We start from the raw sequence: 23832 nt of genomic DNA on the forward strand, positions 1-23832 counted from the left end.
ACTATTTCGCAGATACTGGGAGGAGGAAATGTAAATAGATTAAAATAACATACGCACTGTGATTTATCAAGAAAAAAGTTCTGTTGACTCTGTAAATTAGCTGCCAACCTCTGAGCAGTAGCCGCCCGTTCTTGTGTTGACTGCTTGCTAGCATAGTTTGCATGCTTCGTGGCAAAGTGACGGCTGATATTGTACTCTTTGAAAACCAAAGGGCTTAATGGTGACGTGAAACGAAGTGAAAATTAAAGTGAAATAAAGAGAAATACGCGCCACATTAACAACGGTCAATGTGTTTTGAGTGCGCCATCTATTGGGAAAACGTGGGCATTGCAGGGAAAGGGGAAAAAAAAGGAGGTTTTTACTATAATTTGGACAAGTTCGGCGGGCCGGATTAAAAAGCCTAACGGGCCGTATGTGGCCCGCGGGCCGTAGTTTGCCCATGTCTGGGCTATGTAAACCTTTGATTGGCATTTGTTTTTTTGTTTTTTTTAATGAACTGGTCAGTCGGTCAGTGTGTTGGGTGTAACTTTATAATTAGTCTTTATTAAAAATGTATTTAACTTTTTAGATACAGCTGCTCTGAATTCTCTATACAGAGCAGCTGTATGCAGCGCTAAATCCTGCTCCCGTCTGGTCCGCAGGACTGATGGGTTTAATGTCAGCGGGTCCTGCGTGTCTCTGACACTCAGGATCCACCTATTAACCATCACATCTAAGTTCATAACTTAGATGTGATAGATTACAGGTGGATCCTGAGTGTCAGAAACACGCAGGACTTGCTGACACTGAACCCGTCAGGTTACATGCAGGACCCGCTGACACTGAACCCGTCAGGTCCACGGGACTGACGGATTCAGGTAATAGAAAACTATACAGCTGGATCTCAAAACGTAAAACAAATTTTTAATAAAGACTAATTAAAAAGTTACACTAAACTAACTGACTGACCTGTTTTTTGTTTTTTTTTAAATAAAAAAAAAAAATACCCCTCTAAGGTGTACATAGCCTTTAAGAGTAGCTTTAGTTATAATGTAATGTTGAGCCCCTTTGCTTGTGTCAGAAGTGGGGCCCCCAGAGCTGCTAGGCCCCAGGTCACTGCCCAACCGCTCAGTCCTCCCTTGAATGCTATATATTAAGCAGCACTGATTTCATTGCTTCCTAGTAAATTGACAGACTGCATTCAGAGTCCAAAAAAATGGTTGCATCCAATGTGTGTAGATTCAATTTGCAGGAGTACAAATCAATACAATATAATTCTAATTTTCATTTAACATTTTCTAATGGAAATGCACCTTGTCATGCTGAGATGAATACATAAATACCAGTTTTTAAAGCTGAAGTCTTCTTTCTCTATCATTACAGTAGTTTTCCTCATGATATTATCAGTAGCTCAATGTCTATAAGTGGTTCCGGTGCATTCCGATTATTTATTAGAGATTACATAGCATTAATATATTTTCATTCATATCGTAACCTTTATTTTTCTACATCTACCAGCATGCGTCTAAGTGCAAACATTATTAAACTCCTACACAAAGCAATCTAGAACACATACTATATATATGGTATCCACAGCTATGCATGCAAGTGAATGGTTTCCTTGTATAGAAAAACAACCCACCAAAATTGGGGTCAAGTCACTTTTTGGAAGACTGAACCACTTTTTCTTCAAGGTCACACCTACTACCTGAAAAAAGCCATGACACTTTATTAGATCACATCTGTTGCCCTTAAATGACCATGTTGAATAAAGATGCATTAAATTTGCTTGAGAAATATAGTTGCCGATGAGATTTCTGTGCCATGAATCTCAGTTTAAAGAATTTGAAAGTAACAATGTATGCTGTTTTTTTTATGATAAATGTACTATGTTGGTTTGATGCAGAGCTTTTTTTTTTTTTTTGCCAATGCTTGAGTCTATTTTACTTTATATTATTACATTCTTTTTTTTTTTTTCTTTCATGGCACACTCCAATATTCCCTGAATGTATAATCCTTTGCATTGTAAAAAGCTGAACCAAGCAATTGGTCCCTGGGAGTAGGTCTGTGGATCTGCGGCTGCAAGGACATTGCTCATTGGTTTGAACCCGCTCGTCCATGGAAGAGGTTTTTATATACTGCATGAAGGAAAAAGTGCTATCCATGTAGCGGCAGTCTCTAAGACCTGCTCTTGGCGGACAAGTTGCTGCACAGCAATTATTATAAATTTTGGGCACATCCTATCCTTAGTTCAGTTAAATTTCAGAGTCACTGAATGTAACACTTATACTAGGTATATTGAGAAGTGATGAATTTTCCTTGTGATGACCCTTAAAAGGGCTGTTTATTGGGAAATTGTGAGAATGAGGTTATCCTCTTAGCCAAATAACGCTATGAGCTGATTGGAGCCATCTCTCTATAGGATTCATTTCAGTACATAGATAATGTTTAAGCCATTTACATTATGAAAATACATAATTAATATTCTCTTTATTATACATCAACATAATAATATAGCTGATAATAGCTCTTATAGGCATCAAAATTTTAAAACTGGGGTCAAGATTTGAATTCACAGCACATGCCCCTTAGAAGGGAAACAGATTATGTGACTTTTAACACAGTATGAACTTTCTCAGCAATGATCCTAGAAGTTTCACAATGAAAGAGTTAAATGTTATTTAATGTACTTACAGAAAAATGTAATTGAACTGTATTTTTACATCCAGACATCAAATGCTGTTCGGGGTGCATTAAGTAAGGGCTGCCAAGAATCCATTTATGACTCCTAGGAGCAAAGTGCCCTTGGAAGTAGGATGATGATAATAGTATTACCAGCATGTTGTAACCACTTATTTTTTAGACTTTTTTTTAAGGAATGGAAATTTTGATGTGCAATTGAATGAATAATGGAATGAATAATTATATAGTAGCAGCATTTTAACTTATCAAATTCAAGAATACTAACAAATATGTAGCCTGACATGCAAGAATACCAAAGGTCAAATTTATTGTAAAAACAAATTAAAAAGTAGAAAAACAGCAGCAGTACTAACACGGGTCAGTTCACACGTTGCGTAAACACTGCAGAATCCACAGAAAATACAGTAGTAGCAGAGAGGATGAGAGAGAACAAATCTCATCCACACACCGTAAATACTGAGCATAAAAACGCTCAGAAATTGACCTGCGGTGCAGTTTTATTCCGCAGCATGTCAATTGTATTTGCGTAAATGCTGCTTATTTATTGCGGGTTTTCACCATTGTACTTAATGGGGAGGTAAAACCCACAAGAAATAGCAGTTGTTGCATTTTTTGCGGCGGGCTTGCATTAGCTAAGTGCTGCAGTTTTCCAAAGTGGACATTCCGGGCAAAAAACTGCACCAAAGTTTGGTGCGGATTTTCGGCCGGAATGCCCTGCGGCACACAGGGCGGATACGCTGCGTGCTTTTACGCGGTGCATCCGCCCCATGTGAACTCAGGCTAATAGTTGGGCTCACCTTTGTAGGTTGTGCTATTATGTATGCCCAACGCTAATTGTAAACATTCAGAAAGATGCTGCCGATGCCCCATTACCCATTCCCGGAAAGCTAACCAAAGTACAGTCCAGAATGAATGAAAGAATGTAGGAACATGGAAGACTGTAGAAAAAAACAGGACATCATCCAGGCACACTGAATTCAATCTGTTGGCCGTTTACAGGCAATAACCTTTACCAATTTGAACATGAACAGGGATCATATGACATTTTCCCCATCGATAAGAACTAGGGTACAATTTATTTCAAATTTGCTTTATTTTTGCTTTTTTATTTTTTCCGATATTGTAATATATTGGAATGTGAGTCAAATAGGGGCCAAATCTTACATCCACATTTAGATCGCTAGGAGTTTAGACAATTCAGATAAATAAATGAAAAAAATTTGGCATGAAGTAAGAAAATAAACTAAATTATGTTTCAAGAATATCAATAAAATAAATAAAAAATATGTTAGCACTTTTCGAATAACAGGTTTTATTTAAATATGCAAAACATAAATATCTAATCGAGCTGAATACAGTGAAGCTTTTCTTCAGAATATCTAGATTTTATGTGGCCTTCTAACAGTTGTGGGAATATATGACCATTCTAAATTAAATGAACATTTTGTTTCCACTTCAGCATATGTTAGATCTTATGACACACACATTATCTGATGCAAGCACCTGTTATGTTACTGTCTCCCTTGTTGTAGAGTCACTACTCATGTGCCCATTGCTCCTGCTTTTCTGCTGCTACAGTATGTTGACTTAATGAGAATGACAATGTTATGGATGAATTAATGTAACAAACAGAAATTAATATGAAGGATCAGTCGGCCTAAAAAAATATTCGACATATTGAAGAGGAAGTAGCTCCCGGTGCGGGATTACTCTGTCAATTAACTAATGATAATAATTATATTTGAACTAAATCTCCTGACACAATTTTATCATCCGATTTACCACCATCCTCATATATTGCAGTTTAGGTTGATTTATGTTCCATTAGGCAATATTGCCTAATTTTCACAAACATATGTATAGTATATATATATATATATATATATATATATATATATATGTGTGTTTCTCTATAGGTAAGAACTGGACAGATTATGGATTAGAGATAAAGTAATGATCAAGAACCACCGATGTTTCTGATCAGTCTATGCCAACTCTGAAATGTCTGCTTCAGTTTCCTCCCTAAACATTAGACTGGTATAATTTTTTTCTACGAGATTTGCTGACAATCTAATCTGAACAATGGTCTGTCACACAAAATCATGCATCCATTTTCATAGGCATTATTTAATTTTGGAGGTCAGTTCTATTTCAACACTCCAGATATAAACAATGCACACAGTTTCGGAAGTCTAATCAACCTTTCCATCTGTCAAGCACAGAAAAATTGGTATACTATACTTTAAACAGCCTTTTATTTGTCATTCCTTGTTAAGCAAGACAGAAAGACATCTGGAGACGACATTCATTGTCTACAAGAATATAAGGGGGGGGGAAGATTAACGGAAAATATAGTTGCTGTCAACCTACCAGCTTGATATCCAACTTCAAGAGTTTAGTAATTATCACATGTACAGTGAAAGGTTAAAAACCAAATAAGAAGAAAACATACAAGAGTATAAAATAAAGCACCTGGAATGGTCAAAATATACTATTTAAATAACCAATATCTTTAGATTGGCCCCTATATTTCTTTAAAAAAACAGTCATCATAAAATAGCACCTACCTAGTCAGATTATATAACTTTATATTAACACAGATATGTGAAAGAAAGTTTCAAAATTGTATAACACAATGTGAGTCATATGTGATGAAGAAAATGAACTGTCCATGTCAGAAAAATGTTGTGCAAGTTAGGGATAGAGGTGGAATAGTAGTGCTGAAGAGTCCATCCAATCCAAAGTCCAGGAAGTGGGTTAACTAGTCAAACTGTATATACAGTATACATTTCTACCCTAGCATAAATGCTACATAAAAGAAGCATAATAATATAATTCAACACAGCTTAGGTTTATCTATAATTAAAGTCATACCGATGTGTAATATAAATTTGTGTGCAAAGTACTAGATATGGTGTACCCTAACTCCATAGACTCTTTGGTCACCAAAGTTTTGACACTTATCATGCATCTCAACTTCCTTCAGTTATCAAGGACTTGAGCATCATCCATGCACGACTATCATTCAGCGCAAAACTGCATACTCCTTAGAAAGTAACATCCTGACATGCGCCAGATAACTTTAAAATAACATGCCAGACATCTCCACTTGTCACTAATGACAGTATAATAATATGTTTAGCCCCTTAGATATGATCTCAGAGGTTCACAGGTCTACATGCACGTCACCTACTGCTTGCATATGATGATTTAATTGTGAATTTCTAAGGCATCCAGCTAATGATAGAAACTGAAATTTACTACATTTGTGAAACATTAGTTTAATTATATATATATATATATATATATATATATATATATATATATATATCTCCCCATTCTAATCATGTTAGTGTATGTAGGATTTTGGATGGAGATTATTGTAGAATAATCTCCTGATCAGTAAATATAACAGTAATTACTCTCTATTCATTATTCGAGATCTCTCTCTGCAGCGTTTGACACTGTAGACCACCAACTCCTACTCAAAATGCTCCACTCTATTGGCCTTAAAGACACTGCTCTCTCTTACTTTTTCCTACCTCTCTAACCGTTTGTTCAGTGTGTCATTTGCTAGTTCCACTTTTTCTTCTCCTCTACCCCTTACTGTTGGGGTTTTTCAGGGATCAGTCCTAGGTTCCGCTCCTCTTCTCTCTCTACACAGCCCCTATTGGACAAGCCATCAACAGATTTAGCTTCCCGTACCAACCCTACACTGATGTCACCCAATTATATACCACTCACCGTGACATCACCCCCGCTATAATACAAAACACTAGTGATTGTTTGTCCGCTTTCTCTAACATCATGTCCCCTCTCTGTCTGAAACAATATCTTTCTAAAACTGAGCTCCTTGTGTTCCCACAATCTACTAACCTACCTAAATCTGATGTCTCCATCTCAGTGTGTGGTACTACCATAACTCCTAGGCAGCATACCCATGGTTATTTTTGACTCCGATCTTACCTTTATCCCTCACATTCAATCCCTTTAATGCTCCCGTTACATTCAGCTCAAAAACATCTCCAGAATCCGCCTTTTTTCTTACTGTGTCAACAGCCAAAGCTATTATTGTTGCTCTGATTCTCTCCTGTCTTGACTACTTTTACTCATTACTAATTGGTCTTCCCTCAATAAACTCTCCCCTCTTCAATTCACCTTTAATGCAGCAGCCAGGCTCAACTTTCCAATCAACTGCTACACCAATGGCTCTACACTGTGTCGGGCACTGTGCTGGTTGCCCATTTGCTATCGAATAGAATTTAAACATGTTAAATTTATCCACAAAGCCCTCCACATTGCTGTCTACCACCCTACCCGTGCTCTATGTTCTGCCAATGACCTTAGATTAACATCCTCCATTTTCCGAGCCTCCCACTCCTGTCTTTAAGATTTTTCTTGTGCTGCACCAGTCCCCTGGTATTCGCTACCCCAGACAATCAGATTAGTTCCCAACAGTTTTAAACGTGCCCTGAAAACACATCTTTTTAGACAGGCCTATAACATTCCCTGATGTAACTCCTATCATTTGCCCCCTGTTACATTAGTCCTCAGTACGGGACCCCTTTATTCAGCAGTATCCCGCCCTCACCTTGCACCCTAATGCACTTCATGTCTGTCATACTCAGACACTGTCTGGTGACCAGCTCCTGCAGCTTTATGTGTACCACCCCATGTGTATAAAAGACGGCTGGACCACTGTACTGAATAAGCACTTTTTCCATCTTGCGTCACCACTTTTTCCTCATAGATTGTAAGCTCTTGTGAGCAGGGCCCTCACTCCTCTTGTTAATAGTTTTGTCACTATGTAATGCCTGATATTGTCTGTACATGTTCCCTCAGAATTGTAAAGTGCTGCCGAATATGTTGGTGCTATATAAAAATAATAATAATTATTATTATTAATAAAATTATACATTACAAAAATATAAAAAATAAAAAAGTAGCATAGGGATGGAAGGGGTCTAGGATTAAACTAAAAATGCAATTTAATGCTAAAAAAAAACAACAACTGTTTACTGTTGCTGATTCCCAAAAAAAAAAATAGTAATATGTCTTAGATGATGTGAAAAAGTCCTAATACTGAAAACCAAATAACAGAAATGCTATTCCTGCATATAACAAAGTGCTGAGGACAGCAAAAATGCAGATATTAGTTCATTAGATGATCTGACACATTCACATCAGTGAGGTTTGACAGGTTAAAAAATTCAGTAGAAATTATAACAGGAGGCCTTAGGCTAGTATGAATGTCAACCCCAAATGGCAAGAAAGGGTTTATTGGAATAGATCCACCCAGGCCTATAAAACCATCATGAATAGTATATCACACAATAGCTTTATTGCAGAATATGTAACTTGTTGGATTTCTATTTAAAAAAAAGTGCAAATATTGTAACCGGGATGGACATCACATATGAAGCCTGTGCAATTGTGTAGATGAGCAGTGTTTTCTACTAGACTGCATGTACTAAATCTCCATGGTTCATTGCTGCTAGTGGATTGTGATCCATTGAGTTATTATAGTGGTGAGGAATTTTCTATAGGTGCTCTACAACCAGCTGGGGGAGGGCAAGGAGCCCAAATACTGTTCTTTTCATAGCCACCCCCTGCTATCTATATCTGAACATTCATTATATATTGTCATGCCACAGTGGCTTTTAATTAAATAGAAGTGTTATCAATAATTGTATATAATTCTAATGGGAGATTTCTTTTACAATCACTGCACAGATAAGTATTATATATTTATTACATATTATATATATTATATATAAAGTAATTATATTTTTCTTGGCATGAAGTGTTAATATATACTTATTATAAAGCTAAGATGTATTTAAGATGTTATCCACAAAGCAGAGAGGGACGAGGCAGCACTTCCAAAATACATGGGAATTTTATTTGCCAACCAGTGCGTTGTTTCAGCCCAACAGGACCTTTCTCAAGCACCTATTGGACTGAAACATCGCACTGGTTGGTGAATAAAATTCCCATTTATTTTGGAAGTGTTCCCTCGTCTCTCTCTTCTTTGTGATTACCATTTGTGGGACTTTGGATCAGGTTCCTTTGATGCTCGCACCCGTTATTTTACATTGATCTCCAGTGCTGTGATAATCCTTCTTCTTTTGTATTTAAGATGTTGACATTTTTACAATTATTTTAAAGCCATTCTATTTATCAATTTGGGTTAAAAAGTAAAATTGTTATCCCCTTTCGAATTATTAGGAAGGAAAAACAATTTGTGCAATTATAATGTGTTTTGGTTTGTGCTGTATGGTCGACATCACATATGAATGAAGAATGATTTATACAGCCAAGGCTCACATCTGTCTGACTATAATGAAAAATTTCCATCCTTGGAAACCTCAATCTAAAATCATTATTCCACTGCATTTCAGATACCCGCTAACTAGAAAAGAATAGAACGCTTCCAAAGGATATTGAACATGCTCAGTTAGTGTTACAAAATAACATTGCAGCTTTGTCTAAGTAGACAATGGCCTACAGACAAATACCAAATGATTAAGCGAAAAAAAATTTAAGAAAATGATTGTAACATGAATTTACAATTGTCTTTCAAGGCAGGAGATAATTTGAATGTATTATCTCTACATGAACTGAATACAATTATTTTCGCTCATCAATAACTTGTAGATTTGTTCATTCAGAACTAAGTCGTTTATTACCATGTGCTACCTCCATACTGCCAGTCATAGAGACCGGATCAAATATGAAAGGGAAGGGACGGATGGTCAATAAAGGTCCATTCTCCCTACTTGACATTAGCTGGTGTTCAATGCTATCATATACCTGGTGGGGAAAATAGGATGACATTCAGCCATTTATCCTATTGCATTGAATATATAGCTACAAACTGGACAGCCACCCTAGTTTAAAGTCAATTAACAAATGGGTTGTTTTGGGTCCATAAAGAGGCATAGACAACAGAATGGGGTAAAAGGGTTTCTCCAAGACATTAACATTGATAGCCTATAATTAGGAAGTCGGACTTCCAATGATCAACAAAATGAAGGGGTGACGGCATTCCAAATGGAACTTTGAGGCAGAAATTCCGCCTGCAAAAAACTCTGTGTGAACATAGCCTTAGAGGTTGGAGAGCTGGTTTACTTTTGAATTTGAAAATATTTTTTGCACACCTTAACAGCCCATGCGTCTTTTCACGGCAGTCATTTAGCCTTTACACAGCGCTGTGTCATAAGCCTGGCACGGGGTGGCCCGTGTCATCTAAAACAGATGTCAAGCTGTCTAAAGACAGCCGAGTTCCAGCTCTAACGCCCGGGATCAAAGTTACCTTTGATCCCGGCCGTTTAACTTCTTAGATGCTGCAGTTAATACACGGACAGGCGTAATACACTGCAATGCAGAAGGATTGCAGTGTATTATAAAAACGATCAAATGATTGCATAGTGAAATCCCATAGTGGGACTAAGTAAAAAAAAAAAGTAAAATATAGTTTAATAAAGTTATCGCTGCGTCCATAACAACTCGAACTATGAAAACATTGTTATTTAACCTGCACTGTGAACGCTGTAAAAAATAAGATAAAAAACAATGATAGAATTCGTGTTTTCTGTTCATCCTGCCTTCCAAAAAATGCAATAAAAAGTGAACAAAAAGTATGTACCCTAAAGTTGTACCAATAAAAACTACCAGTCTTCCCTCAAAATATAAACTCTCATAAAGCTATGTTGGCGGAAAAATCAAGAAAGTTATGGCTCTTAGAATATAGCGACACAAAAACAAATACTTTAAAAATAAGGTGTTTTTATTGTGCAAAAGTAGTAAAACATAACAAAAACTATATAAATTTTTTTCCATTACCCCCAAAAAGTTAATAAAAGTTAATAAATCATATGTACCCCAAAATGGTGCAATTAAAAAAAAAACATTTCCCACAAAAAACAAGCTACTCACAAGGCTATATCTTTGGAAAAAATAAAAAAGTTATGACTTTTAATATGCAGTTATCAAAAAAAGGATTTTTTTCCCCACAAAACACATGTATGCCCTATTTATGGGATAGGAGATATATTTGTGTGATCGCTGGGAGTCCAACCGCTGGGACCCCCAGCGATGAGAACGGGGGACCAACAGTACCCCAAAGTGCTCCATGAGAATGGAGTGCTGGTGGGTTTGCATTTTGAGCCAGCATTCCATTCATTTCTATGGGACCGATGTCTCCGGAATGTCTTATCATGGAGCACTTTGGGGTACTGTCAGTCCCCCGTTCTCCTCATCACTCGGGGTCCCGGCAATCAGATCCCCAGCGATCACACATGTATCCCCTATCATGTAAATATGGGATACATGTGTTTTGTGGGAAAACCCCTTTAAGTACCAAAATAGACTATTTACTAAAGGGTTAACAGAAATAATGTTATAGTGAAATAAAAATCTTAAAAACTTAATTTAGTTAATAACTGGTAAAATCTCTAAAGGAAGGAAAGAGAAGACACTTATTACTAAAGATAAGAATACTAGCACCGCAGAAAAAAATACCATAAAGGAATACATATAATGCAAACAAACATACAGCTATATTTTATATAGGGACTAGGTGCATTAATAGTAATTGCTGTCACATGTGGGTAGAGGGAATAAGTGCTCTATGGCTATACAGTGCAACAGGGCCGCCATCAGGGCAGTACCAGTGGTACTGCCGTATGGGGCCTGGCCATGTAAATAACAAAAGGTGCCCAGCCGGCAAAGCTACCCACCATCTGCCATTGCCCAACTGACAATGGCTTCAAAATTATCCCCAGTGGTATTTAGTTGAGAGAAATGAACGGAACCCATTATATTGCAGGGCCCGTTCGTTCTCTTCTCCAAAATAACTATCGTTGGGGCCCTGCTTTCAAAGGTACTGACGCTGCTCACAACGTACTGACATCAGGCACTTGTAAAGCAGGGACAGGTGTCAAGATTGCGCTAACAGTAAAGAAGTGCTTAGCTGAAAGTGGAGGCAAGCAGATTCGGACGCGGTAAGTAAATAATTTAGGAGTTCGGTTGGCGGTCTAGATTAATTTGGTGGGTCTGGTCTGGGGTCTGTATTAATTTAGAGGTCTATATTAATTTAGGGGTCTGGTCTGGAGTCTCAATTCATTTAGGAGTTTGGTCTGGGGTCTGTATTCATTTAGGGGTCTAAATTAATGTTGTCATCTGGTCCGGTGTCTACGCAGGTGACGTGTGACGAGGAGGTGGAGACTTTGTCCAGGTGCTTGAAGATCGTAGAGCATGCAGGTTCCAGAAGCCGGAGCCAGAACTGCATCCTGGTGAGTGACTCTGCTGTATAAACGCAGTAGTTTCAGTGCAATAATTTTGTTTGTGTTGCCCCCCTGCAAACTTACTGTCTCCCCTTGGCCTCTCATAGAGACAATGCCTATCTGTCTCTGCCCTGCCCCTCCTGAGGGCCACTGCCAGTTTGCGTCTCAGCCCTGCCCCCCTCACGCCACTTTCCAATGCCACCCCACAGGCCCCAGTAATGGGGGTGGCAGACTCCTTGACTGTATGGGCCCCAGAAATTCTTATGGAGGCCCTGCAGTGCAACTTATTATCCAATTAGTTTGGTCACAATAAAAAAATATTAAGGAAACCATGTCAAACAAACAGAAAAAAATAGGCTTAAGGTTATTATATAGAATGCATTTCTATGTCACCCCATAAAACTCTAAATAGAGGTTAGTACAATACAGAGCAGAAGAAGTCTGGAAAGCATGTTACATAACTGCTTAGACCCACTAGTGCCACTACCTGTGCCATGTGCCCACATTATTTGTTATTTTATAAATAAAAATGTATCTATATGCCATGAGGCTACAGAACATCCAGTGTACAGGAAATATAGTTCAGAAGTAAATGTTTCAATTGACATCAGTATCAGGTAGCAGTAACATGAGCATATATAATGAGCATATATAAGGAAATGTAATAGGACTGTGTAATGAACAATACCTGTGCATGGTGTCATTTTTTCTTTTGCCAATACAGCTATAAAATCTTATGTGGCTGAAAATAGACTTGGCATATATACCAGTTAGGATTTGTGCAGAATGTTATGGTGCAATTAACATTATGGCCTAGTAAAAAATAAGTATTGGAAAAGACGCAGTGAATGCCAAGCTGCGACAGGTGTTATTGGGAAGCAGCATTAAAATGCTGAGGATATTTAACAAACAGCTGCTACTAAATTGTTATGAGGGATTCATATTTTTTGTCACAGCTTTTCAAAAAGCTATTTTTACAGGGACCAGTTCAGTTGTGAAGTGGCTTTGAGGGCCTTATATATTAGAAAGTCCCCATAAATCACCCCAGTTTAAAAACTGAACCCCTCAAAGGTGCAAAAAAAAAAAAAAAGGTATTTACAAAGTTTCTTAACCCTTTAGGTATTTCACGAGAACTAAAACAAAGTAAAAGGTGAAATGTACAATTTTTTTTATTTTTTTTGCAGCAATTAATTTTTAATCCATTCTTTCCTGGTTTAACCAGAGAAACGCAACTCAATATTTATTGCCAAGATTCTGCAGTTTTTATAAATATCCCACATGTGGCCCTAGTGTGCTAATGGACTGAAGCACCGGCCACAGAAGCAAAGGAGCACCTGGTGGATTTTGGGGCCTTCTTTTTATTAGATTATATTTTAGGCACCATGTCAGGTTTGAAGAGGTCTTGTGATACCAAAACAAAGTAAACACCACAGAAAAGACCCAATTTAGGAAACTACACCCCACAAGGAATTTATCTAGGGGTGTAGTGATCATTTTGACCCCACAGGCGTTTCATAGATTTTATTAGAATTTAAGCATGAAAATGAAAAATTTAAATTTTTTCCAATAAGATGTCGTTTTAGCTATAAGAAAAAACAATTTCCACAAGGAATAAAAAAGAAAAAGCCCCCCAACATTTGTAAAGCAACTTCTTCAGAGTACCTAAATACCCCATATGTAGTCATAAACTGCTGTTTGGGCACATGGTAGGGCTCAGAATCGAAGGAGCACAATTTGGTTTTTGGAGCGCAGATTTTGATGGATTGGTTTCTCGGCACCATGTCGTATTTGCAAAGCCCCTAAGGTACCAGTACAGTGGAAAATCCACAAAAGTGACTCGATTTAGGAAATGACACCCCTTGAGGAATTCATCTAGGGGCGTAGTGAGTATTTTGACCCCACAGGTGTTTCACAGTTTTTATAAAAATGTAAAAAAAAATTCAATAAGACGTAGCTTTAGCTCAAAATGTTTAATTTCCACAACAAATAAAGGAAAAAAAGAACACCAACATTTGTAAAGCAACTTCTCCAGTACCGAAATACCCCAAATGTGGTCATAAACTGCTGTTTGGGCACATGGTAGGGCTCAGAAGAGAAATAGCCACTTGACTTTTGGAGCACAGATTTTGCTGAATTGGTTTCTTAGAACCATGTCGCATTTGCAAAGCCCCTGTAGGACCAAAACGGTGAAAACCCCCCAGAAGTGACTCCATTTGTGAAACTACACCCCTTGAGGCATTCATCTAGGGGTGTAGTGAGCATTTTGACCCCACAGAATTGGAAAGTGAAAATAAAAATTAAATTTTTTCCAAGAAGGCGTAACTTTAACTAAAAATTGTTAATTATCTCAACAAATAAAAAAAGGAAAAGCACCTTAACATTTGTAAAGCAATTTCTCCCGAGTACGGCAATACCCCATATGTGGTCATAAACTGCTGTTTGGGCACATGGTAGGGCTCAGAAGAGAAGTAGCGCCATTTGGCTTTTGGAACATGTTTAAAATAATAAATTTTTTGGGGCACAATTTTTTTCATTATCATTATCAGTGTGACAGCACCTAGCAGATTAGCTAGGAGATTGGGCATTACTAAACTAGTGACAGATCCTCTTTAAGCCCTGCTCTTTTCTACATGCCGCTTATATCTGTGCTCCACTCATTCTCACCATTGTCAGCTATTTTTGTGATGTACTGGGGCCATTTAACCCCTCATGCTGCTGTCTGGCTGCTTTCTATATGGTTTTATCTGGCAGTGGTGCACCTTAATCCTTCCTTGGAGTAAAGCTAAAGATACCTGCAACATCTAATAGCTTTTTAGACAAAAACTGTTCCGAAAATTATCTCACAAGACCAATAGCAAAGATAATAAATTATATAATCCCTCTATTACAAGCAAAGCTGTAGAACCATTTTATGTTTGCATTTTAACATCTAAATTTTTTTTCAGGTAAGTTCACTGCATGATTTTTTACGTGAAAAAAATGCAGCATCGTGATGTTAGTTGTTAGTAAATGAGGAATTATAATCTTATCTCGCACACCTTTTTTTATTTTATTTCTTTCTATCATTTTTAGTGAACTAAAGCATGCAATGATCAAACTTCATGACATATTCCCAGGAGGCTTAGGCAGCATTGCTATGCGGTAGGGGGTATATTTATTTGTCATACCGCACATATATACAGGTGTATATAAACAGGCGTATATGTAAACTTAGGCCAGGGCTACACTGAGACTTTTTATAATGCTAGTGATTGATTTTAACTCTTGAGTGACAGCTGCGGTCTACAAAATAACATGCAACTCAATGTATTAATTTGGACTGCAGCTGTAGATCAATAGTTAAAATCAATAAGTAACACTACATAAAGTCTAGGTGTAGTCCTGGCCTAAGGTCTCGTGCCCACGGCAGAGCCACTCTGTTTACCACCATATGGAGCCTCTGTCTGATGTGGTATTACTCATTTTCTGCAATACAGCATCTGATGGATGATGCCACGACAAAAAACCTCTGTATGTCTGTGTGTAAAATTGGAGGCATATTGCGGTACAGTGGGGGCACCAACGGTTTCTTTGGTTGCTTTAATATGGCTCTGTAAAACTCAAAGCCCCAACACTGCACATAACCTATCCTTCCTTTTTGCTTACAGTCTACATTTACTAATTCGGTCTAATAGTTAGACAGTGTCAATTTAGACCAGGCAGTTACAAAATGCACCAAATTTATCACAGTAGTGTATGATAAATTTGGCGCATGACCTATTAGACACATTTCTCTTCCACATAGAACCTTTAATTTGGCATATTTTGCACCAGAATTTTCGATTTTTGGCCAATTTTTGGTGCACTTTGGCACATTTTACATCACGCCCCCTTTCCGGTAAGTCATGTCCCCTTTTCGAGATTCTTTAAAATGTGTCTAGTGAGGTGCAAACATCAAAATTGCACCAAAATGTGCCAATTTGCGCCATTTTTTCACACACTCTAAACCCAGGCACAGTAGTAAATCTGCTCCAATGCGCTACAAAGTGGGAATATTCTGCTCCGTTTAACCCTTTAATGACATGTCACATACTAGTACGGGACACCCGTTAAGGGGAAGTATGGAGCGCGCTCACGGGCTGAGCTAGCTCCATACTCAGCAGATGACGGCTGTGTTATACAGCCGACACATCACTTCAACGGGCGGAATCTTTTATTCCGCCTGTTTAACACCTTAAATGCTGTGGTCAATCTCGTCCCCTCAAACACGCCATCGCGCCTAATGTAGGCCCCCAGGTCTGCCATCTTTGTACTACTTTGAAGTCCTGCCTCCAACACGGCTTCAAAGATACTGTCAGAATCACGATATACTGCAATACTTTAGATTGCAATAAAAAAAATCACATGTACCCCAAAATGTTATCGGTGAAAACCACAGCTCCTCAAAATTTAAGCCCTCACACAGCAAAATTGATGGAAAAATAAAAAAGATATGGCGACACAAAACATTTCTTTTTTTTAGCAAACAGTTAAATTTTTTTTAAAAGTGGTAAAACATAAAACAAAACAAATAAATTTGGTATTCCCGTAATCGTATCAACCTGTAGAATAAGGTGAATATGTCGTTTTTACCGCCTGATGGATGCCGTAAAAACAAAACCCCCCCAAAAAATGGCATCAATGCTGTTTTTTGCCGATTTTACCCCACAAATAATTGTTTTTCAGCTGCCCAGTACATTATGCAGTACAATAAATAGTGCCATAAAAATCTACAACTTGTCCCACAAAAATGAAGCCCCCATATGGCTATGTCGACGAAGAAATAAAAAAGTTATGGCTTTTGGAAGGCGGGGAGGAAAAAACGAAAATGACAAAACTCAAATTGGCCATATCCTTAAGGGGTATTCCCAACATAGATATTAATGTCATATCTACGGGATATGCCATAAATGTCTGAAAGAAGCAGGTCCCGGATCAGGGACCCGCACCTATATCGAGAACAAGGGTCACTTGTCCCCCGTTTCATCTGGTGCGTCGACCACTAGTGGAGAGAGGGCCGCACATACGTGTGCGGCTCTCTCCATTCTGTTCAATGGGAGTTATGGAAACAGCAGAGCAAGTGCTGCGTGCTGCTCGGCTTTTCCATAACTCCCATACAACAGAATCCAGGGAGCTGCGTTGATGCCCGGACCCTTCTCCACTAGTCCTCACTTGAAGTCGTCGGCTTGCTAAGTTAATAATTTAACAATATGTAGGAAACTTCTGCTAACCATTTAAAATGACAGTTAAATTAGATAATAGAAACAAATTATTTGTGTTTTATATAATAATAATAATAATAATAATAATAACATTAATAATAATCATGTATTGGTCACAAGTGCTAACTTTGCATTAATATAATATGTGACTATATAACTGACAAAGCTTCCTATTAGGATATGGGAAGAGTTATCAATATGTTCTTGAATATTCCTAAATACATGAAAAACACCATACATATACATTTTTCATTCATTTCCTGTTCTTTGCTTTGCACACCTGAAAGAAAACAGGAAAGATGATATGAAATGGCATCTCCAATATTGAAACGCAGAAGTCAGAATGGAAAAGAATACCACATCTAGAGAAATACTATACACTTCTAGGATGCTGAGATGGAAATACAAAGCTAGAAAACATAACAGAATATAAGTGATATTGTAGCTGACTGTTTCATTGTCACTTATTGTGTGTTAGAACAGCAGCTTGCTCTATTAGAACACAAAAAAATATCAGGTTTGCAATAGATGTAACAGAAAATAGTAACGGAAAAAGCTTAGCTATTAGAAAATATCAATACATTAGATATAATGAGTAGTCCTATGGAAATTATATTATTAGTAGTCAATGTAGAGTAATATCAATAAGTATCAATAAAGTAGATTGCCCATTATGTTCATCATTCAGCAGGCAGCTATGTATCTCTCCAGTATTCAAGCCCACACTCCATGTTCTCCACAGCCCTGGAAACTGAGTCATACGGCCATGTCCTAAGGATTTATTAGCATATTAGCATACTTCCTAGAAGCCTTCTCTTCTCAGGAGACATGTTTCTTCTAATAATATACAGGTAATTACCTGGGCACAGTGTTTAGCGGTCATTCACATTGAACTAATGCACCTTACATGCTATTTAATGGCCTTATAAAGTACTTAAGATGAGGTTCACTTTAATATCCGGGGGTTTTGTTGGACAAAGGTTATAGCCATCATTTCCTACAAGGGAGTTTATATGTTTCTCGCGTCTCAGTGATTAAACTTGTCCTGTATTCAGTAACACCATTAATATTAATTGACATTCTCAGTCTTTATTTATATTGGTATATTAATTAAAGAGATTTTCCCACAATTAACATTTATCACCTATCCACAGGATTAGTGATAAATGTATGATCGCTAGGACCCCCCCCCCCACGAATCTCTAGAACAGGGTGCACTGCCACTCCATTCAAAGTTTATGGAAATGACTGAAACAGCTGAGCACTGTACTCGGCTATCTCTGTTGGCCCCACAGACATATCGAATGCAGCGCACATGTACCACTACGGCTCCATCCAAAATTCTCCTCACTGCAATCGTGCAGTGAGGAGGAATGAGGGTCAGGACCCCGATCTAGAGATCCATTGGGGGGGTCCTGCCCGTTTAACCCCTTAGATTCCGCAGTCAATAATGCCAGCAGCATCTAAATTGTTTAGGAGGGAACGGGCTGTCACCCCAATCGGCACACCCACGACACGATCTGCCTTTAGTGAATGCCTATCAGGCCTTGCCAATGGCATGGCCTAATAGATGGCTGTCAGTTTTACACTGAAGGCATAATACAGTGCAACACGGGAATATTGCAGTGTATTATTAAAGCGCTCAAAATATCACACAGTAAAGTCCCCTGGTGGAATTTAAAAAAGTTAAAAAAAGTTTAACAAAGTTTATAATATATAAAAAATCCCAAATTAAAAAAAAAAAGAGAAAATCCAATGTTTCCCCCTTGCAAAATGCTTTATTATGATTTTTTTTTTTTTTTTTAAAAAGCTACACATATTTGGTATCACCACATCCGTAACAGCCTGAGCTATAAAACTTTAATGTTATTTAACTTGCACAGTGAACGCCGTAAAATAATAAAATAAAAAACTATGCCAGAATTGCTGTTTTCTGTTCATTCTGCTTTCCAAAAAATGTGATAAAAAGCGATTAAAAAGTCGTATGTACCCCAAAATTGTACTAATAAAAAAAGGCATCCTGCAAAAAATAACCCCTCATACATCTACAATTGGCAGAAAAATATAAAAGTTATGGCTCTCAAAATATGGCGACACAAAAATAAATAATTGAAAAAAAAAAGGATTTTTATTGTGCAAACGTAGTAAAACATAAAAAACTATATACATTTGTATCGCCGCAATCATAGCGACCCCCTGAATAAAGTTATTATGTTACTTATGCAAACAGTAAACAATGTAAATTTAAGACGCAAAAAAGAATGGCAACATTTCTGTTATTTTATTTCCATTATCATTCAAAAAAGTTGATACAAGTTAATCAATAAATTCTATGTACCTCAAAATGGTGCCATAAAAAATGCAACTTGTCCTGCAAAAAACAAGTCCTTATACAGCTATGTCCACAGAAAAATAAAAAAGTTATAGCGCTTTGAATGCGACGATGGGAAAACAAAAGAAATTGATTGGTCATTAAGGCCTAAAATAGACTGGTCACCAAGCGGTTAAGGTATTAAAGCCTAATTTACTCAAATAAACTACATATTATCTAAGAAGTCCCTCATGTATATGGACATTAGCATCCTTTTTTCTACTTATCTGCATTCCATATTCCCCTAGTTCAAGCACAGGCCCTCCCAACTTAAAGAGGACCTGCCACCTCTCCTGAAATGTCTGTTTTAGTAAGTAATTGTATGCCCCATTAAATCATAATTCTGGAGCATTTGTTCTTAGAACGCCATGTTGTGATGTTCCTCTATTATTCCTCCTAGAAATTTATGAATTAATGGCCAATTGGGTGTTAGTGGAGGGGGGGTGTCCCTACACAGACCGACAATGTCTAATCAGTACTTACAGTTCAGAGTGTGTAGGAACACGCCCCTTTGACTAGGAAAATGGAAAAACCCAGCTGTCAATTTCTTAAAAAAATTCTAGGAGGAATAACAGAGGAATGGTACGAAGCAGAGTTCTAAGAAAATATGTTCCAGAATTCTTATTTAATGGGAAATGCAACTATCTACTAAAACAGAGAGCATCCACTAAAATGCCAATAGAGCTATGTCTTCTTTTAAAGTCAAATGTTTTTCCATTGAACATAGTCTTTAAGATGCTGCAATATCATGCCGAGTGATCAAATTTGGCAATGTTGGCTGTTTTAATTTATTTAACTTTGTATGAATAAATGTAAATGAACATTTTATGAAAGGGGTTATTCCAATGGAGCCTTATATAAAGATTAGGCATAATACCATTTTGTAAACAGTGAGGTGCTAAAATAGCTTTTCTTCATGTTTACTCATTAAATATACTGATGGATTTCTTCAATCTCTCTGCATCTGGTATACAGATGTGTCAACCCTTATCTTTGCTTCAATTTGGTTGAGAACTCCATATTCTCATGAAATCAATTCAATACAATATCGCGACATGCTTGCAAAATGCTTAACATGATCCAAACCCCATCACAACCCCCGTGACGCCACACAGACACATATAGCATAGACATCTCAAGACAGAATATCACGAAATCATGTTTGTTTTCAAAGCTGATCATCTCGTGCCACACGTATCAGGAAATGTTGAGATAAGAGGAAAAGTAAGCAGGAAACACATCTGTATGTACTCATGTGTAAAGTATGTAAATTGATTGTATGATATATAAAAGCATTCAATGAGTATCTACAGCTGAATTTACATTCATGGCACAGTTAATAAAACTTTTTGCCCCAATCCTGAGCTCTTGCATTCAATGTCATACCCAACTCTCTGCTCTTTTTCCCCCCACATTTACTGTATATTATTGTTCTACTGATAAATTGTCCTTGACCACTTTACTTTTTTACTTTCCCTATAAATTAAAGATGTCCTCTTTTCCATTTCTAATCATAGTATAAGATAAGTTGTCGGAGATCTGTCTTTGTAGCCAAGGCATCAGAAAACCCGGAGCATGATCTGCTGCCTGCTATAGTCCTATCCTATATGATAATTTTCACCTCTTTCATTTGTTGTTGTAAAGTGCTAGACGTTTTACTGGTTCAGAATAAAATAATTCTTGTTGGAGTCTTCTGTATTAATGGAACACTTGTGTGACTCCAATTAGAAGGTCATCTTCTTAGTCTGAACCATTTTATGATATCGTATAAATTACAGTCTGTAGCCTTCATGTCATCTATAAATATTACAATTCTCTAAATAAATGAGATTTCTGTGCAGGCGAGAGCCGAGCACTACAGCAAATTGTTTGGAAAAAGGCTGTAGATCTCTGTAGTGTGCATGAATGTAGATGAATATTAATGAGGTTTACTGCAATAATGTTAAGCTGTAAAGTTCAATATTCTTTTTCTGAAATGCTGGAAATTAGGAAAATGTTTTCTTTCACCCTATGAATGTATCATAGTGTATCAATAATTCAGCTGCCTCCGGTGACCTTGTACAGCTTTTTACTTCATACGTGTAGGATCCTTATTTCATTGTAGCGGATTTCTTTAAAAGTTTGAAAGGTTTGTGGGGTAATGTGTGTTGTGATAAATTAGATATGAGTATGTGTTATATATACACCTTTCAGAAACCTGCACACTAAATATTCATTATTTTTCCTCGTCCTAAGAGTTACATGGTAGGGTCTGGGTTTTATGGGTTTCTTCTACAATATACTGTACATTCTCACTAGCACTAATCTCCTGCCTACTTTAAATCAGGCCTCTGTCCTAAAACTTGGTGCAAAAAATTTAGATCATCCCTTATTTGAGTGATAAAATTTTGGCAGTATAATTTTCATGATGCCTCATAAGTACCATATTTTGTATTTTAACATACAGTACATAAACAAAATAAATGTCTATATTAAAATATATTACCACCCCAACTTAGACGAATGTCATATTCATGGGTATTCCATCATTAGGTTTCACACCTGTAAGGCCGAGGTCGCGGACCGCAGACCCCTTTTATCCTGCCGACGTCTCCCTACCCGTAGATGTGAGCACATGAGGCCATCCTGCCTTTCAGTGACCACTAGGGTGCATGCGCAAGCTCATTCCCGGCCTTAAAAGGCCAGTGCGAGCACATGTAAAGAATTTACTAATTACTCTCAGATCACCCTGGACTATAAAAAAGGCCCTGCCCTCTCACTCCTTGCCTGAGTGTTGTTTGTATTCCTATGTTAGTCTTGCAAATGGTCCCTTAGTCGTATCCTGTTCTTGGTGTTCCTGTGCCCTGCTACCTGTATCCTGTATGCCGTGCTGTATTTGTTCCTGTGACCTCTCTAGTGTTGGAGTCATGTTGTGCCGTCTCCTACACCTGAGGTCATACACCATGTCTGGTGTCATCAGCCACGCCTGGTACCTCTTGCCACGTTTTGCATCACCTGCCGTCAAAGTACCATCTGAGCCTAGCCTTGCTACTGTCTGGACTATTACAGGTACCATTGTGCTTGGACTTTGTAGAGACTTGGTATACTGTTATTTGGCCAGCTGCTACTCCGCTACGGTGGTGCGGCCGTGTGGGTCCACATACCCACAGATCGTGACAACACCCATTTAAAGAGACTCTGCCACCACATTATAAGTACCCTATCTCCCACATAATCTGATCGGCGCTGTAATGTAGATAACAACAGTGGTTTTTATTTTAAAAAACGATCATTTTTGAGCAAGTTATGAGCAATTTTAGATTTATGCTAATTAATTTCTTAATAGACAACTGGGTGTTTTTTACCTTTCTACCAAGTGGGTGTTGTAAAGAGAAGTGTATGACGGTGACCAATCAGCGTCATACACTTCTCTCCATTCATGTCCAATTGTACTCGGCACAGCTTGATCTTGCGAGTGAATAGACATCACCACTAGCCAGGACGCGATGTCTATTCACACTCCCAACACTTCGGTAAAGTTTGTGTAGGACTTACTCACACAGCACAGCGTGATCTCGCGAGTTCACGCTGTGCTGTCATTCACAACGTGATCTCGCGAGATCACACTGTGCTGTGATTAAGTCACACACAAACATTACCGAAGTGTCGGGAGTGGGAATAGACATCGCGTCCTGGCTGGAGGTGATGGCTATTCACTCTCAAGACACTTCAGTAAAGTTAATGTGGGTGTATGTGACAGCACAGCGTGATCTCGCGAGATCACGCTGTGCTGAGTACAAATGGACAACGACCATTTACAACGCCCACTTGGCCAAAAGTTAAAAAATGCCCAGTTGTCTACTAAGAAACTAATTAGCATAAATCTAAAATTGCTCATAACTTACTCAAAAATGATCATTTTTCAAAATAAAAACCACTGTTATCTACATTTCAGTGTCAATCAGATTATGTAGGAGATAGGGTACTTATAATCTGGTGACAGAGCCTCTTTAAATAGGTGTTGTCACGATCTGTGGGTATGTGGACCCACAGGGCCGCACCACCATAGCGGAGTAGCAGCTGGCCAAACAACAGTTATAATGTGGTGACAGAGCCTCTTTAATTATGTGCCAGGAACTTAGCAAGTATCATCATGCAAATCTGTAGGGTTAGTGTTACATAGTCTTCATAGTGGAGTACACCAATACAGACCGTAACATAGCATACATATTACTTTTTCTACTTTAATGGACATTGCTCACCAAGATATAAC

General features: G+C 37.8%; 1 protein-coding gene across 3 annotated transcripts in view; it reads right to left on the reverse strand.

Moving 5' to 3' along the window:
• Nucleotides 1-23832, reverse strand: part of PEX5L (peroxisomal biogenesis factor 5 like) — a 286049-nt gene that overhangs the window by 127524 nt on the left and 134693 nt on the right. Inside the window, exon 2 of one of the 3 annotated variants that reach the window (XM_075861662.1) lies at nt 1622-1687. The exons of the other annotated variants lie outside the window; for them this stretch is intronic. Within the exon in view, the coding sequence (XP_075717777.1) occupies nt 1622-1687 (66 nt within the window). The remainder of the gene's footprint in view (nt 1-1621; nt 1688-23832) is intronic. 3 annotated transcript variants of the gene reach the window in all.

This window comes from Rhinoderma darwinii, chromosome 4, assembly GCF_050947455.1.
Source record: "Rhinoderma darwinii isolate aRhiDar2 chromosome 4, aRhiDar2.hap1, whole genome shotgun sequence".
NCBI lineage: Eukaryota > Metazoa > Chordata > Amphibia > Anura > Rhinodermatidae > Rhinoderma > Rhinoderma darwinii.